Source organism: Amblyomma americanum, chromosome 8, assembly GCF_052857255.1.
Source record: "Amblyomma americanum isolate KBUSLIRL-KWMA chromosome 8, ASM5285725v1, whole genome shotgun sequence".
NCBI classification, from domain to species: domain Eukaryota; kingdom Metazoa; phylum Arthropoda; class Arachnida; order Ixodida; family Ixodidae; genus Amblyomma; species Amblyomma americanum.
Genome location: NC_135504.1, coordinates 76,620,438 through 76,639,962, shown reverse-complemented (window position 1 = coordinate 76,639,962; position 19,525 = coordinate 76,620,438). Strand labels below are relative to the sequence as shown.

At 45.4% G+C, this 19,525-nt stretch overlaps 1 protein-coding gene across 1 annotated transcript; it reads left to right on the top strand.

The window, feature by feature from the left end:
- The first annotated feature begins 322 nt into the window (after positions 1-322).
- Positions 323-3,844, top strand: LOC144102508 (uncharacterized). The gene is made up of 6 exons (XM_077635766.1): positions 323-390; positions 663-859; positions 1,014-1,041; positions 1,632-1,746; positions 2,860-3,112; positions 3,672-3,844. The coding sequence occupies exons 1-6, from the start codon at positions 323-325 to the stop codon at positions 3,842-3,844; spliced, it is 834 nt and encodes a 277-aa protein (XP_077491892.1).
- The last annotated feature ends 15,681 nt before the right edge of the window (positions 3,845-19,525 follow it).

The window sequence follows — 19,525 nt, the reverse complement described above, 5'->3', positions numbered from 1 at the left end:
GGTAAAACTCGCCAAATTTTCAGATATCTTCCGTGTTTGCAGAGCTGCTAGGCTTAGCGGGTACGCGTCGTTTGACGTCAAATAGCGCGGGAGGTTTAAAGCAAAGCACTTTAACGTGGCGTGCGCCCCACTGATCTCCACTAGGGGGCTGGATGCCGCATCGAGCGCCCAAAAGTGAAGCCACCGGAAGTTGGGCGGCATGTCCCGGAAGTCAGCATTTGGCAGTGCAAGAAATGAGCCATCAGCAGAGTTTTTCGCCTTCAGTTTTCATTTTTCGGTTAGCATTTTCTCTATTCATTGTTCCTGTTCTTTTTCTATAACCATGTCAGCCTGTTGCGCCATAAAATGCTCGAACAGACCGGAGAAGTCGTCGAAAAAGACGTTTCACAAGTAAATGCTTAGATGAACGGTCTTTCGCGCGCAAAGGGTTCGCGCAGAGCAGACGACAAGACAGCGCAGCACAAAAAACCGCCAGTCACGGAACCTTGTGCTCTCTGTCGTCCCGTTGCGTTGCAAAAGGCATTTCTGAGAATGAACCAACAAGTGCAGCACGATGTTTTCTTAGCGTTCGAGGTTAATGCGTAATTTACATGATGCAGCTTATGTAGCAGACGACACAATGCATAGCTGACGTCGCTGATGCTCGGTATTGTTCTATGCAGATTTCCGCTCTCTAAGCCCGAGCTATATCAGCAATGGGTCATAAATTTAAGAAGAGACAAGTGGAAACCTTCTTCAGGAAGCCGACTGTTAAGTGACCATTTCACGGAGTCGTGTTTCGATAGGACCGGGACGAGGACAAGGCTAGTACCAGATGCGGTGCCGACGGTGTTCTCGTTCCCTGAACACCTCGCAAAAGGTATGATATTTCTTATACAATGGAGGGCATCAAGTACCGTTTGGTATTATACCGCGCACAGTACTATGCATCTGAATTCGTTTTTATTCGTCGTGCTGGTGTGGTGGTATCCTGATGCCTCAACCACTGCAACCGTGTACACCCATCACCCTAGCGTGTGCCTCACACGAGTGCACGCGGAGGTGCGTCAGGGGGGAAGAATAGTGTATGGCGGGGTCTTTGCAACAAAAGGCGCTTTTAGGATCTGCTCTAACCCATGAACTGGACGACCAAGCCATTCCCTCTAGTGCGCATGTGCGCACTCTTTCCTTGATCGCTATCATGCTTTCCCTCTCCCCTTGACTTTCCTTTATATTCACGAGTGTGAATAAACCTGGTGTCTTCTGCATGGCACGACCGTCTCGTTCACTACTAGAGCGGCGGTGCCGCCGCCCGGGAACATCGTAACAGGATCTAACGTCATTGTTTAAAAAAATATATTAATTGGAATGGCAGACGCCGAAAAAAAAACTAAGTTTGCATTCTTAGCCTTGGCATGTGCGAAAGACGAATTTCTTCGTTGTGTATTATAATTAACAGCTTGAAGGCATGTGTATTGCTGCAAGTGCACATGCTTCGTTGTGTATTCATAGCGTGCATTAAATGGTTGCGTTTGTCATCTACCAGAGGTATACAGTTTTCATCCACGTGTACTTTTTCTTAATAGGTGTGACATCGCATGCAGCGAATACACACTCAAATTACTTTTCTACACAAATCCTGGCTATTTCAGAAAACTGCAAAGAGGATCGAGGTCACCCAGGAAAAGGAGAGAAGACAGCGGCACTCCCCCTGTTCACGTGGCCAGCAGCAACTGTGCAACTCCACCGCAGGACACCTCGGACGACGTAAGCTAAGTCAGTTTAGTTTTAAACAATTCTAAAGGTGCCGTCAATAGGTATGTCGTCAAGGTCGAGCTCTTAGCCGTGATGCATCACAAAGGGGTAAAATGGGGCCCATCAACAACTTTTCCCTCCTAGCAGAAGAGCTAATACAAGATCCGTTCACGTTTATCGATAACATTTCTGCTTGGCCTAAACGACGAACTCAATTGTACGTAGGCACAGTGCTACGACCGGAGTAAAACTAACGAAAAACGACGACACCCTTCACAAACAAGTCAGTCAAGGTTTTGATATATATATATATATATATATATATATATATATATATATATATATATATATATATATATATATATATATATATATATATATATATATATATATATATATATGTATATATATATGTATATATATATATATATATATATATATATATATATATATATATATATATATATATATATATATATATATATATATATATATATATATATATATATATATATATATATATATATATATGCTATCACGTATCAAGCTTTTGTTTTTATTTTCAATTTTAATTTCTTCGTTCTCTACTAGGCTTTATTTTTTTTTATCATGGCCCTTCAAATTGGACTGAATCCGCTATAATAGTGTGGGTGGGGGATAAGTTTTTAATAGCTTTTTATATTACCACGTACAGAATTTAACGGTTAGAAATTAGTTAACGATTTGCCCCTTTCGTGCTGTCCGCCAACACCGGTGCTATTATGCTGTGAGAGTCATCTCAAAAAGCCTGAAAAACTAGGTGTGCTGTAGGCGTAATGGATATAAACATTTTTTACATCGTCAACCCAGAATCATTATTTTTGCTTTTAATTTCAAGCAATGGGTGTTCCTTTGGCATCATGTGGACATATGAAGACATGTTTGTGCCATCAGGGTGTGAAGTGTGTTCCAAAACACACAGGTTTAAATGCTCTGTATTTGCTTCCTGTATCCTCTCTTCCTAGTCAAACTGTATGGCTGCAAATGTGATAAACTGTCAAATAGAGAGGATATTGGAAGTTAATTTTTGCTCACACAAGTTACACACAGGATTGCTTACTCTACCAACTGCTCTTTTTCCTTCAGGCAACTGAGCCCAACTATGCTGTGTTCGACACCCCAAGGGCATTAAAAAGGAAGCTTGAAGCCTGCGCAACTGCTGCAACAAGTGCTAAGAAACGGATGAAACTGCATGATGCAGGTGTAGTTGTGACTTCTTTGACAAGTGATGGACTTCGATGGAACTTCACTATGTTTAAGGAACTGGGAGCCGTTACTGACGATGAGTCTACATTTCCACCGTGGTTTCCCCACCCTGTCAAACAAGACAGGATTTACTGTTACTTAGATCCATGTCACATGTTGAAGTTGGTACGAAATGCCTTTGCTTCATTGAAGTGGCTCAAATATTCTTCTGGATCATTAGTAGAATAGAATTATGTAGCACAACTTCATGACCACCAGGAAAATGAAGGCCTACATGCAGCAACAAAGTTGCGTGTCGCACACATTGACTGGGAGAAGCAAAAAATGAAGGTAAACCTTGCAGCCCAAACCTTAAGCAGTAATGTGGCAGATGTTATTGATTTCTGCCGGGAGGACTTACAAATGCTGCAGTTCAAAAATTCAGAGCCAACTAAATTCATTCGTGTCTTCGATCAACTATTTGACGGCATCAACTCATGTAACCCACTGGCCAAAGGCTTAAAGGCACCACTCAGGCCCAGCAGTAACAGCACCTGAAGTTTTTTTACACGAAGCTAGAGAGTGCATTAAAGGCCTTACTGATGTATCAGGGAAGTCAATCTTTTTTACATCCCGGAGTACGGCTTTCCTTGGCTTTCTCGTGACCATTGCAAGTGTCCAAGGCTTGGCATGTTCTCTGCTCTTTGGTGAAGCACCACCACTGCGTTACCTGCTGACATACAAGTTGTCACAAGACCACATAGAGTTGTTTTCCCTCACTTCTTGCCTGGGAAAACTGTACGAGAGGACCGTCACGAAACGCATCCAGCAACACCCAGAAAACAAGAGGCTCTACCCGGACACCATGTTCTCTGCTCTTTGGTGAAGCACCACCACTGCGTTACCTACTGACATACAAGTTGTCACAAGACCACATAGAGTTGTTTTCCCTCACTTCTTGCCTGGGAAAACTGTACGAGAGGATCGTCACGAAACGCATCCAGCAACGCCTAGAAAACAAGAGGCTCTACCCGGACACCATGTTCTCTGCTCTTTAGTGAAGCACCACCACTGCATTACCTGCTGACATACAAGTTGTCACAAGACCACATAGAGTTGTTTCCCTCACTTCTTGCCTGGGAAAACTGTACAAGATGATCGTCACGAAACGCATCCAGCAACACCTAGAAAACAAGAGGCTCTACCCGGGCACCATGTTCGGCTTCAGGGCGAACCTCTCGACGCAGGACGTACTTCTGCAGCTTAAAGAAGTCCTGGAGACAATGCCCAAACAAGGGGAGAACGTAGTCATGGCACTCGACAACGTCGGCCACGCCGCTATAATGGAGGGGCTAAACAACACCAACTGCGGGAGAAGAATCCATGACTATGTCAAAGACTTCTTGACCAACTGAACTGCCGCGGTGGGACTAGGGGAGCTGAGGAGTGACGTCTTCACCACCCCAAGCAAAGGAACACCCCAAGGCTCGGTCATCTCGCCCATACTCTTTAATGTGGCTATGATCGGTCTAGCGAGAAGACTGAGCAGAATCCAGGACATCCAGCACGCGATGGACGCAGACGACATCACGGTCTGGGTGAACCATGTATCCCTGGGGGAAAAGCAAGATCTGCTACAACGAGCAGCAACATGCGTTGAAAGATACGTGAAGAAAAGAGGACTAGCCTGCTCTACAGAAAATTCCGAACTATTGAGGGTACGAAGACATCCCACCGACGCGCCGCTCGAAGTGAAACTAGAGGGGCAAAACATCCCGGAGAAAAACATAATAAGAGCCCTAAGGATGTGGCTGCAAGCAAGCAGAAAATGCAGCCACACACTCTGCCTGCTCGGCAAGTAAGCCGAACAGGTAGGCAGAATGATAACCAGAGTCTCCAACCGAAGACATTGAATGAAAGAAGAAGACACGCTAAAACTATTACGAAGCCTCATAGTCAGTAGGGTCATCTACTACTCGCTGCCATACCACCCCATGATCAAAAGCGAAACGGAACAGGCAGAGACAATCCTAAGGAAGGCATACAAGACGGCACTCCACCTACCAAGAAGCACATCGAATGAGAAGCTGCTACAGCTAGGAATCAGCAACACCTTTGTGGAGCTGGCAGAAGCACAGCACGAAGCACAGCTGCAACGGCTCAGAAACACGGCTGCAGGAAGAGCTCTCCTGGCAAGTTTGGGTCGTGACCCAAAGGGGCATCTCGATAGATCCGCCGATATAGCCGACGAGATCCGTAAAACCCTGCAGGTCAATCCCAATCCGAAAAACATGGACCCAAATCTCCACGCGGCCAGGAGACAGGCGCGGGCAGATTGTCGAGAGGTACTTAGCCAAATTAAAAAACACAGTCTTCACGGATGCAACCATGTATCCATGGAATAGACGCGAAAGCTACTACAAGACAGCTTCGGTGGTAGTTGATAACGCAGGCTATCTAATCACCTGCGCAACTACACGTAGCTTCAGGATAACGGAAGCGGAGGAGGTCGCTGTTGCGCTGGCAGCGGCTGAGGGCTATCGAAAATACGAATCATTGGTCATCCTAACGGACTCAAAAGAGACATGCAGAAACTATACGAAAGGTGGAATCTGCAGGGCTGCCTTAGCTATCCTCCGGGAAGCAGTACACCTCAGAAAAACAGCAACCCACAAATTAATCTGGATTCCGGCACACACGGGGATAGAAGGAAACGAAAGGGCAGGCAGCTTCGCTCGAGAGATCACGTACGAGCCGAGCGGCCATACGCCCTGGGAGAGCACTTCACCGTGGAGATCGGATTTTCAGAATACCTAAACTACCAAAGGGGCAGGAGAATTAGATACTCCCCGCCACATAAGGGCCTCACACAACAAGAAGCAGCTAGTTGGCGGAGGCTGCAAACGGGAACATTCTTTAACCTACAAATGCTTAGCAAGATGTATCCTACACAGTATAGGAACACATGCCCGTGGTGCGGGGCAACCCCCACGCTTTACCATATAACCTGGGAGTGTAAGCGAGACTACACGTTCCACCAACACAAAACCCCGAGTGCGGAGCAATGGGAGAGCCGGCCCACCAGCTGCGAGCTCGCCGCCCAAAGGGCAATGGTGCAGCACGCAAGCTAAGCAGCGCAACTCAGTGGAGCCCTGGACCAGGGGCCAAACCCTGCTTTGAGGGTCAAGAGTCTGCAGCGATGCAAAGGAAGACCGAACGCTAAACACTTAATGCACCAAATAAATTTTTCTCTCTCTCTCTCTCTTTGGTGCTGTGCGTTCCAAAGGGGGCTGGAATAAGAACCCTACAGCGTCGCAGTTAGTTGCTGCTTACAAACGACTTGTCATCCACAATGAGGTAAACGGTGGTCGAGGGAATTGTTCATCGTGAGATGAAACCCGCATCTTGGATGTCAGCAGTGACTCTTGAGCACATGATGAACTGGACATGACAAGAGCAAAAAAAAATGGCACAGGCAATGTCCCACTAGGCACAGAGCTCACAGAAGAAAGTACATTAGATGAACTAGAAAGCCTTCCTTTGCTTTCTCCTTATGTGACCAATGTCACTGACTGCATCGCAGGGTTTGTTTGCCGAATGGTACAGCAGAAAATTCCTTGCACTGTGTACCATGCAGCTGCCATTGCAGAAACACACCCCCCAGCACTATTGAGCAGGAAAAATCGCGATAGTCTCACCAAGCCGTCTTCCTCCACAACTCACATCTGCCAGCGTACCGAAAAGGTGATTCGGCAGCAAAAGAAGTTGCATGATGGTAATCTAAAGGAATACAATGCTGATTACCTGACAGTAAGGGTTATAAGAGAGTTGTCTGGACACCCTCGTGAGTTGTACTCTGATCTACACCACCATAAGTTTGAATCAGCTGTTGAATCTAACCGTTTTGTTCGCCTTGTGAAATGTGTAACTAGATGTTATGTAAAGACCAGAATGCATCATGCTGCAAAAAGAGCAACAGCAAAGCTCACTGGTCTCAAAATTCGCAAGCGACTGTCAAAACTCATTTTATTCAGACACCCGTAAACATCATTGTATTGGACTCTCGTCAAGTCAAACTCGCTTAACTGGAACTTCCAGTCTGGTCCCGTCACCCTAAAGTCTATTAATATGCTTCCCTTAATGCGGCATTTGCATAGAAAAAAATGTGGCCTCCTTCGGTTTTGACTTACTGAGAGTCAACTATATTCCCGAAATTCTTGCACAAGAACTGCATTGCATTGGGGATGAAGAAATCTGACGTTCTGGCAGTTTCCTACTGATGCACTGCAGCTCACTTATTTCCTTGCTAGTCAATGTATTTTTAAAAATAAATACATTATTATTGATTTGTTAAAAGGCACTGTGTGCATTATGTGGATGAATAGCTGTGTAATAAATCGCTTCATTTTTCTGTTCAAATAATCATTGTAATAATTTTGATTAATAAATGTTATAAATAAAGGTCGCCCTTTTTCACGATAAGCTAAAAGTGGATAAAGATATGTTCGTCTGGGATGAATCCCAAAATAAGCGCGTAAAGATAGCCTCCTCAAAACCTAGAACACCTCAAGAGGACGAGGCATGACGTCACTCGGAACAATGCAAGCAGCTGCGCGTAGCGAACCTTAATGCACGTAGTTTAGTTAATAAAACAGCCAATCTTGAAATAACCTTATCACAGCATGATCCACACATTACAGTGATTACGGAGACGTGGCTTCACAGCGAAGTGAATGATGATGATGTATTTCCTCCCGCCTACACGGTATTTCGAAAAGATAGAGAATCTAGAGGTGGTGGCATAGCTATCCTCATTAAGAAACAAATTGCGGCCGTCTTGCAGGACTAGGTACCAGAAATTGAATGCCTATGCGTAAAATTGTCTTGCTGGGGTCATAAATTCGTTTTATATGCTCTGTATAGACGTCCCAAATCTGGACCTGACTGCTTAAATAAACTACAAAATCATATGTCACAGCACGAAAATAGCAAAATTTTGTTGATGGGAGATTTCAACTTGCCTGGTGTGGATTGGGAACGCCTTGAGTGTTTTGGCGCTAACAGTAAGCATGCAAATAAAATGTTTAATATAATGCTAACTCACAACTTGATGCAAATAGTTCACAAACCAACCCGTCAAGTTGGTTCCACGAAATCATTATTAGATCTGTTGTTCCTGCCTCGCAATCTTGTAAGGTTTACTGTCGCTGTGGAGCAGGGGCTTTCTGATCACTGCCTAGTTAGTGCTTCCTTACCTTTGGTACAACACACTAAAAACAAACAATCATCACTACGTTGTTTAAAAGATTATTCACGTGCTAACGACGCATCTGTAACTGAGCATCTAGAAACCTGCTTTCTAGATTTCGATGATACTGATGTCTGCGCACTCTGGGACCGGTTCAAAAAAATTTGTTTTTATTGCATCGAAACTTTTGTACCAAGCAGATATAGAAAAGAACGTAAGGAAACCCCATGGATGACACGTAACATAATTCAACTCCGGCGAAAGGTAAAACGGCACAAGAAGAAGCACACACACCCTAAACAGATAAAACATTTGCTCGGCAATCTAGCATGCGCCATACGTGATTCTAAAGATTATTTTTTAACACATCACTTCAAAATTTCATAAAAAACGAGCCAAGTAAATTTTGGAATTACATCAGTGAGAAAAAGAAAACCGTGTCACAAGTTTCGGTGAATAACGCTATGGTATGTGATCCGATGGCTATTGCCCAGCATTTTAATGAGTACTTTCAAAGCGTATTTTCCGCTCCGAGCGCGTGTACCGCGAATAGCCGGGTGTATCATCTTTCTGAAGTGAATTTCATATCTTATTCAGGTGTCTTTTCTATGTTATTAAACTTAAAAACGAAAACGTCATGTGGTCCTGATAATATTCCAAATGTATTCCTTCGTCGTTATGCTGAAACCCTGGCGAAATTCCTCGTGATCATATTTCGTGCTTATTTGCTGACAAGAAAATTACCTGATGACTGGAGGACAGCCTGAATTGTCCCCGTTTACAAAAAAGGAAATCGTCTTTTGCTGCAAAACTATCGTCCCATATCATTGACTTCATCGTGCTGTAAGCTACTAGAGTATATAGTTGCACACTGTGTGAATGAATTTCTAGAAAAAAAATTTGGTCATAAACGAATTCCAACACGGGTTCAGAAGGGGTTTCTCGACAGTAACACAACTGATTACGGTAATTAACTCATTCGCACCCTGTATATATAGTAAGGGCCAAATTGATGCAATTTTTTTCAGATTTCAGCAAGGCGTTCGACAAAGTTCCTCATGATAAATTAATTCTAAAAATGAAACATATTGGCATTCCTGAAATTTTCATAACTTGGATAACCGCATACTTAAAGGACCGCAGGCAGTTTGTTGAAGTTGGTGGACAATGTTCGGGCTCTCTTCCAGTTTCATCCGGTATACCACAGGGAAGTGTCTTGGGCCCTCTGCTTTTTCTTTTATATATTAATTACATTGTTCAAGGAATTAGCCCATCAGTGCATATTATATTGTTCGCAGACGATTGTATATTATTCAAAGAAATTACTAATAGGGATGACCAGAATGTTTTGAACAATGCTGTGAACAATGTTTTGAAATGGTGCGACCAATGAGGCATGGTTCTCAATGCTGACAAAAGTGTGTATCTTCCGATAACAAGAAAAAACATACCACATAGTTACACATACAAATTAATTTCGTCCCCTTTTGAACAAGTATCTAACTACAAATACTTAGGCATAACTATAACTAGCAAATTAACGTGGAACTTGCATATCAATAACATTTGCTCTTCCGCAATTCGCAAATTGTGCTGCTTAAGACATAAACTGAAGAACGCGCCTCCTAACATCAAGCTACTTTGTTATTCTTCTATAATCAGACCAAAACTCGAATACGCATGCGTAGTGTGGGACCCGTATACAAAATCTAACATAGCCAATTTGGAACGAATACAGAGAAAGGCTGTTAGATTCATCTTTAATAAATATGCCAAGACTGACTCCCCCACCACTTTGATGGAAATTAACCAAATTGAACGACTTGAACTCCGAAGAAAAAAGTTAGGGTTAGAGTTTCTTGCGCTTTTATTAGAGAACAAATTTGTTCTGGACGCCTCATTATACTTAAAGCCGTTATCTGCCAGACAAACCCGACATTACCACCCTAGTTTTCTAACCCCTATATTCGCCAAAACAGACACCTACAAGTTTTCATTGTTCCCACGAACTATAATAGATTGGAATCAAATAAACCAACCATTGCCCCATGAGGTCTAACCAATTATCTGTCTATCTTCCAGTGTTATTTCTTTCTTATTTCGCTCACTTGTACGCCCACCCTGCTTGGACTTTGTGTCCGCAGTATTTCATAAATAAATAAATAAATAAATAAATAAATAAATAAATAAATAAATAAATAAATAAATAAATAAATAAATAAATAAGAAAACTATTGTGAAACTTCCATGCCCCAGTTGTCTTGCATTATGCTTGTCTCGGAGGACAAGAATATAATTTATGTCTCACTTTAACGCTCCTTCGATTTTGCCTTTGAATAAGTACAAAAAATTATTTCGCACGCTGCTTGTAGGTGCTGCTATATAAATGTGATTGTGCTATGACACAGTGTTATGTATGAATGGAAGGTGATGATGCCATACTGCAATGCGATTTCCACGCACACACTGGCCCGTACTCAGTGTGTCACATAGATTCCAATGCCTAACACTTGCGGTCTATGTTTTGCACACACACAGATGCACATCACTTGCACATGGTTCAAAGATGGGCTTCCATGCACTCACAACTTAGCACACTCACTTATGGTCGCGCAGCTTTCATAGCGTTAATGGTGCCGTCCACGTACAGCTGCACAGACAGGTTGTAGGTAAGCACACGCACGCACGCGCACAGACACACGTAACCGCACACGCGTGATGTGCAGTGTAATTAATGTAGGCTCTGCACAGGACCCCAGCATGAGTGAGAGGCCATCAGGCCCTGGCGAAAGACAGCTTCTTCCAAGAGAGGGCGAGTCCAACCGTTGGACGGTAGCTTCCAGTCGTCTCCTTGCATCAGTGCAGAGGCGGTAATCGCAAAGAATGTGACCAATTGTCCCGGAGATATTGCAGTGCAGGAAGTTCGGCTGGCTCCAACTCCGCTTTCGTAGAAACATTTGCTGTACACGACGCAAAGCCGTGATGGTACAGGGTCTCTTGGAGCCGCAGTACCTCAAATGAAAGGTAAAATCTTAAATCTCCATCTATCCTACAGGGGATGTCTTGTTGATGCCTCACGTCGTTCCAGTGTAGAACTGCCGCTGTACTCTCGGGAGAAGTCGAGTGGACCTTCATTCTTGCGCATAAATTCTGCTTTAAGATGTCCTTAGCCTTATCGTCATTCGAATACTGCTCCTTTACGCTCGGAAGTGAAGAACGTGATGTTTAATGCACGTACCACTTTGCCGTGACCAGGCCTAGACAGGGTGAGACGTGCATGCCTATTTTCTTCGGTTTCCCTGAAATTACAGGGTTCCCGAAACGATGCTCACATTTCTCGCGTTCAGGTTGCTTGTTCCCTTCATATAACAGCAGATATTACACGAGAGCAACGCAAATAACTGAGAATGAAGGCACGAAAGACGCGCCTTATTGCATTCAATTATACGACACAGCATTTCCGGGGCATGCCGCCACACTTCCGGTGGCTTCACTTGCGCCCACCTCGGAAAGCGGGAATGCGGCATCCAGTGGTGCGCCCCAACGCAGCTCTACGTTCAGGCAACATGGTGGCGCCCATCGAAGCTGGACCTCTCGCTTCATCACCGATTCTATGTCGCCGTTGCTCCGTGTATTAAGTTCACGGCAAACGAAAAGCACATCAAGCTTTCCCTTTGTCTGCAGATGCCTGCACCACATAATTTTAGCGATTAAATGCGCCAGATTTTCAGATTGGATCTGTGTTTACAGAGCTGCTAGGCTTAGCGAGTACCCATATTGTTTGGTCGCCATGGAGACGACTTGGCTCACCGATTTGGCATCGACTTAAAAAAAATGTGTTTAAATACACTAACTTGTTAATATTTGCTCTTAAATTATATCCCCGCAATAATAACAGTTTGTGATGAAGAAATAAACACGTATTTTAAAATCGTTTTAAAAAGTATCTTTTTGGTGTGCCGTAAGGGCGCTGCAATCGACAAACGCAAGCCTGGCCCCGCTGCGTAGGGGAGACCTCTATTGTAAAACTCACCGGCGCAGTCGCACGTAGCGCTGGGGCCCGCTGTTTCCTTGAGGCCCCCAAGCCTTAGGGTCCCCTATTCTAATACTCCCTAATAACTCCTGCTTCGCACCCAATCCTTTCCAAGCGGTGGGATATTTGTGCACATATGCCAGAGGCACAATTCTTCGTTTGTCTTTCGTCCTTCGGCCATCGTGACCTTGTTCGGCAGCAACAGGCTCGAGTTTTAGGTTCTTATTCAACCGTTCCGCCACAGACACAAGCAAGTGGGAGGGGTACCCAGCTCCCGTAAGGCGGTCAACCTGGCCACGAAAGCTGGATTCCACTGCGTGAATACATGACTTTTTGAACGCATTTGACGAACAGAGGTTCGCAGTTGCTCTTTTCGCTAGTTTCGAGTGTGCCGATTGGAAAGGGAGCGGCGTCTTGTCGCCTTTGGGTTTATATAGGCCCAGCAGACCTTCCCCCTATCGAGATCAAGTCTGAGACGAAGGAATCTATTAGAACATTGCACAGGAACTTCGTGCTTAATGGAAAGTGGCTGAACGGCATGGTTAAAGCACGCTACTGCCTCCAAAGTTGCGTGATGGGTGTTCGTGGCTTAGCTATCACAGAGCACAAGGTAGTCATCGACGTATACCTGAACACTTTCCCAGCACTTGTCCCGGTGAGGGCGTTGTGAAGGAATCTATATTTCTGGACAAGGTACAAGTCACTAAGTGTTGGAGCAATGCAAGGACCTACGCACAAGACACTTTTTTCAGGTTGCAACCTCCCCTCCCAGAGAACATGGGTGGACATCAGATACACAGAAAGGAGCTCCAAGAACCCAGAGCTGCGCATCGGTGAACATGTGGAAAGAAGGCACCCCTTTTCGTTCCCTTTAATAATCGATTGCTGTGACTGTGAGCTAAGATGAGTTCGTGGAAATGAAATCTGACTGTGACAGCTGTCGTCTTCATTTATACCTTTCCTGCGTGTTGTAGGGTGCATTGCATGCTTGTTTGTGTGCACGTGTGTAGTGTGTGTGCGTTGTGTGTCTGTTGACACTGTAGAGTTCACGTTGTGTAGTTACAAGCGTGATACGCCATCAGTCAATGCTTTTAAACCACACCATTGCGCACCGTTTGTTCGTGGTTTATGCTCGACGTATCCGTGCCTAGCTAAAGGAAGCTCCCCCTTCACGAAATTCGCACTATGAAAGTGCGCCCATTAAAATTTTGATGTTGTATAGTGATGAGCATATATATACGGGTGGATATTTCCGTTCGGTCCTGTTGCACATTAAAAAAATCCTTTAAGCTCTCTATCACTCGGTGCACGCCGATGAAACGCGAAACAAGTTCGCCCATCTGAAAGTTATATTGATTTGCGGAATACATTTGTTTACGGCCTGAGGGATTAAAAGCTTTCATGACAAGGACCAGTGGTTCTGTTTAGCGCCGACACGTGGTTCGAGGAAGGCAGCGCATGCCCGGCCGACTGTGACTTAATAAATATTGGCCGCCAGGAAATGAACCACAAAAATAAACGCACATGATTCGCGTTTCGCTCAGCAACTTTCGCTTGGTACCATAATGCCAGCGATGTCAAAATGCTGCTACGAACACGAGTATATTTTAATTTTGCTTTCCATTTTGCATTTTTCTTAGCTCCAAATAGTTGATAATTTTTCATATTACTCAAACAGTAGCTCGTAGGATAACGCCAGCGGTAAAACTTGGTGCTGAATTAGTAGGTTGGCCATACTTTTACAGTAAAATAGCGCAAAAGAAACGACGCCATGGGGACGAAATAAACGACACGACACAACACAGGTCAGCACTTGATGTGCGTATAGTGTCGTATGCCCCACTGGGCAAAAACCCGTGTGTGTGTGTGTGTGTGTGTGTGTGTGTGTGTGTGTGTGTGTGTGTGTGTGTGTGTGTGTGTGTGTGTGTGTGTGTGTGTGTGTGTGTGTGTGTGTGTGTGTGTGTGTGTGTGTGTGTGTGTGTGTGTGTGTGTGTGTGTGTGTGTGTGCGTGCGTGCGTGCGTGCGTGCGTGCGCGCGCGCTTATCAAATGCTCATTCGTGTTGCTCCGTATTACTTTAAAAGCAGGCCAGTCATTTGAATTGCACACTTCCTTCAACCGATTATGACAACTCGCTTGGGTCTTGGTCAAGCGTTCTCGGGAATAAAGTGTTCTCTACGGTCACATGCATTAAACGAAAAATTTTTTATAGGTGACTGATCAAAAATTTGAACAGGTTCTAGAAATGCTCATTGTTATGAATAAATAATTATGCTTGGGTGCCCTGAATTGATAGTTCATTTCACAGGCCAGGTCGCGCTGAGGTGTGGGGACCTGCCCTGCAGTCCCCTGTGTTTGCTTTCCCGCGAGGCACCCTGCTGCAGCAGCCTTGCCTCGAGGAGGAACACATTCCTTTGTCAGTTACATTAACTGGCAAGGGAGGGCTCCAGCGTCGCAGCGCGAGAGACTGCTTGCAGCTCGCGCGCGGGAGAGCGCACAAGGGGGCTAGGGCTGGGATCGTCAGCGCGAGCGGACGTGTCGCTCGCGGCTCCGCTCTTCGCCAACGGGGCGAGGAAGCGACGGGGAGACTCACTCCCGTATCTCGTCCCGTCCGGCCGCCGGAGTATCCCTTGCGTGGGCAAACATTGGCTCGGAACCTTGCTGGTGAGTCGGACGACATTGATTCATTGCGTACTTTGTGGCTAGCTGGCGTTATTGCTGCTGCAGCAATAAATGCCTGTTTGTGTTAGCCATTGTGTCGTTCCATTGTTCCCTCAGAGCAAGGCCCGCCGTGGTCGGCGAGCGCTTGGTAGCGTACGTGATCACGGGGTGCGGTCTGGTGGTTTTGAACTGTGTCAGCCGCGATTAAGCGGGGAGAAACTATTTATCTCCCCTTATAAACCCCGCAGAGGTGAACGCGTGATATGATTCAAGAAGGTATTAAAATTTTGAACGAGAAGCAACAACAACGAAGAATACTCCGAAGCGAAAGAGAGAAAGCAAGGCTACACAAAACAAGCGCCGGCTGACAACAAAATAGAAATCGCTGCAGATGATAGGGTGGCATGCGCCTCATGGTGCAGCGGTGAAGAAGTTAAGCGAAGCGCCACTGCCAGCGGTGGGCATTGTGCGGCCCAGGTTGCTCTTCCCGAGCATGCAACCAATCATTATCTGCCACGGTGGGCAGTTTGCTCGCTATCCGGTGCGCAGGTTGGGGTGGCGGCGCTAGGTCACGTGACCTAGGTGGTGCACCTGCCTCCTAGGTTGCTCAGTGGGAACCTCCTGCCAGAGTCATGCTTGAGATTTTTCGGTCATAACGCCGATGGCGACAACGGTGACGTCAGATTTCCTGAACGCGATGGCCTTTAATGATATCGCGTTAATATCGTCATCATCAGCCTGACTACACCCACTGCTGGGCAAAGGCCTCTCCCACGTCTCTCCAATTAACCCGGTCCTTGGCCAGCTGCGCCCACCCTATGCCAGCAAACTTCCTAATCTCACCCGCCCACCTAACTTTCTGCGGCCCCTGCTACACTTGCCTTCTCTTGCAATCCACTGCGTTCCCCTCAAGGACCAGCGGTTGTCTTGCCTTCTTATTACATGCCCTGCCCAAGCCCATTTCCTCCTCTCGATTTCGACTCGGATGTCATAAACCCGCATTTGTTCCCTCACCCACTCTACCCTCTTTCTATATCTTAACATTGCACCTATCATTTTTCTTTCTACAGCTCGCTGCGTTCTCCTTAACTTAAGCTGAACCCTTTTCGTTAGCCTCCACGTTTCCGCCCCGTCGGCGAGTACAGGTAATATACGGCTGTTGTATACTTTTCTCTTGAGTGATATTGGTAAACTGGCATTCATGACCTGATAGCCTGCAATCTGCGCTCCATCACGCTCTTATTTTACTAGTCATTTTCTTATCATTATCCGGATCAGCGGCCACTACCTGCCCTAAGTAGACGAATTCCTTTACCACTTTCAGCACCTCGCTACGGATTGTATACTGCTATTCTCTTGAGAGACTGTTGAATACTTTGGTTTTGTGCATGTTAATCTTTAGAACCACCGTTCTGCTTTGCCTGTCTAACCCACTGATCAATTCAATTCACTTTTATTTTCAACACTTTACAATGTTGACGGTCTCCCAGGCAAAAGCTGTAGGGAGAGCTTGACAAAGCCTGGGAGCCGGCGGCAGGAAACAGTGAGAGCAGTACAAGAAAAATGTGTAAGATATGTGCTACTATTCGGAAAAAAAACAGTTATTTTATATCATAATTTTACAAAGATAAGAGTTGAAGGAAAAATATGAAAAGATATTAAAGTCGTTATACAAAGACAAGCGTTTACATGCACACGATACAAAAAAAACGATAATCGAACACATGACAGACGCAACTTTAACACTGCTGTGTTCATTACATGCGGTACCATTTTAGGCTAGAAACAGCAGGCACATTTGTCTATAAACATTGTACGCAAAGCTTGGCGGGTAATTACAGCATTACTAAGACTGAATACATTGAACTTATTTAGTAACATTCACACTGTGTAGCTTAATGACTGCAGAAGGTTATTGGTTCAGAGGTCTGGAATCACCCATTTTTCAGGGGCACTGTGAAGTATTGCAGCGTAACGCTGCACCTGAGGGCGTCATTAGAAATTCTTGATACTTTTCATTTGCAAAATGAATGTGGTAGAATGTTGTGTTACCTATATGATGCTGGCGAAATAGCTCGGCTGGAGGATGTAAATATGGTACATTGCTCTTAGAACGTATGACTTTTTTCTAGTGCAGAAGTGTACTAACGTTCATTTTAGTAGTCGTCTCCCATACTAGCGTACAACGGTTAAGGTGCGATCGGAAGAGGGCGTGGTAAACAAGAATAGTCTAACGGAGATCGGAAAGAGATCACGTGTCCGAAATAAGGCACCTACAGCAGACGAGAGTTTTTTGGCCACCTGTTCAATATGACTGTCCCACTTAAACTGACTGGAGAATATAACACCTAGAATTTTATGCTGTTTTACAATATCTATTTTATCAGGTCGTAATTTTAGCTCTTGTCCAGAGGCTACGCGTTTTTTTAGGCACAAATAAAATACCTTTGCAATTCGTCTCCTTAGTGACTTAGCCAGTCAATGTCATCAGCGAATCGCAGATTACTTTGGGATTCTCCATTAACTCTTATTCCCAACTGTTCCCAGTACAGGCCTCGGAATACCTCCTGTAAACAGGCGGTGAATGGCACTGGCGAGATCGTGTCTGCCTTTCTGACACCTTTACTGCTGCCTTTCTAATTAAAGTTCTGCTTATATTGGCTGCTGTATAGATTTGTGTAGAACTATTTGGCTACTTTAACTATCTTATCCATATTGCTAATGGCATTGCCTTCTTTGTCTCTTAACGCATACATCTGGTTTTTACCTATGCCTAGTTTACTCTTCATCTCGTTCAGGCTACCTGCGTTCTTCAGAGCATCCTCTATTCTCTCCATATTGAAATTCCTTATGTCGGTTAACTTGCGCTTGTTTATTATCTTCGATAGCTCTGCCAGTTCTGTTCTGCCTGCAGAGTTGGACGCTTTCATGCTTTGGCGTTTCATAATCAGATCTTTCGTCTCCTGAGATAGCTTGACGGTATCTTGTGGAACCATCCTACCGCCTACTTCTACTGTGCATTGTGTAATGATAGCTGTAATGATTGCTGATCCTTCATTGATCGAACATTGAGATAGATCATCTTCCTCAGTTAAAGCCGAATATCTTTTCTGCGGCGATATCCTGAATTCTGCTTTCCCTCTTACCGCATAACGATGATTAATGATTTGCCGCTACACACCAACTCAAGGGTTTTGTTATTTGCTGGTGATTTAAAATTATTTCGCAAGATTGAGACCTTGGAAGACTGTCGCCGTTTGCAAGCTGACATTAGCAACATCGAGAAATTGTGCTTGATGAATAGGCTTAAACTGAACATTAAGAAAACTTTCGTTTCATTTCTTACTCGAAAACGTGACACAAATATATTTAATTATGCTCTTCTTGGCGGGCAAGAAGCTCGTGCTGCCCATGTACGAGACCTCGGTGTTATTGAATCAAGGCTCGATTTTCGGTTACATGTCTCGTCGATTGTCTCTCGTGGATTGAGACATATTGGTGTTATTTCTCGTTTAACAAGAAAATTTCGTAGATACGAATGTCTGCGCACTCTTTACTGTGCTCTCGTGAGGCCACGTCTCGAGTTTGCAACAGTGGCTTGGAATAATGTCTGCGTTACCTCTGGCAATGAAATCGGAAATGTTCAGCGGAAGTTTGTGCGCACTCTTCATGATAGATATTGCGACGAAGAAGACGACGAACTGTGCAGTGGCGCGGGCAGGAGCGCTCGCGCTAGGCCAGCAGCCATTAAATCATCTCATTGCCATCGATCATCGTGTCTCTTTCTTCGGCTGGCCGCCACGTAATATTTGGTGGAAGTGCGGGGTACCACCGACATCCTGGTCCGGGGAGCTTCGGCGTCCTGCGTCAGCCATGGTCGTCAGCCGTGAGTTCTTGGCGTGCGTCGCTGTGCCGCGCTCCAGCCTTTCAGACCCGAACCGACCTCGCCGTTGCCCCCCCCCCCGTTCCGTCCCCTGCCCAGACCACTCAACACGACGAACTGAACCCGACGCAAGGACATGACCTATCGAGCCCACCGACCCGAGACGCCGCTTACATCTGAAGACACCGTTCTCCTGCCGAGGCCGTTCGGCGCGTCCTGGGGCCTCGACCGCCAGCTCTCGGCGACCTGCGGCCCGGAAGCTTCAAGACCAGGGCCCGCTTGCACAAACGCGAGCCTCTAAGTCCAGACTGAAATCCGAATCTCGTCTTATTATAACCTAAGATGAGCCTGGACTTCCCTGCAGACGTAGTGTGCTTGCACGAACCGAAAAATCTGAACTACTGTCCAGACTTATTTCAGACGGTAGTTACTTTCAGTACCTAGGCCGGAAATTTAGCCGCCGACAAGGAACGAGATGGAGAATCGGCCGGAAGTCGGTTGTGAGGGCGACGGACGTTCGCGCTGTCCAATAGATGACCGCTATTTAATGTCAACATCCGGATACACTCCCGCGCTTTTTGAACACTTATAGCTGAACCGTGACCATGGCGGCTCCCATCAATCTCAACCGAGCCGCTACCGCCGCGAGTAACTACTCGTCTTCGTGAGGATTGTTGACAGGCGTCCCCACAAAATCTGGAAAGCGGTGCCAGCCTGTCGTTGCTGCCTCTGAAAGTGCGCCGG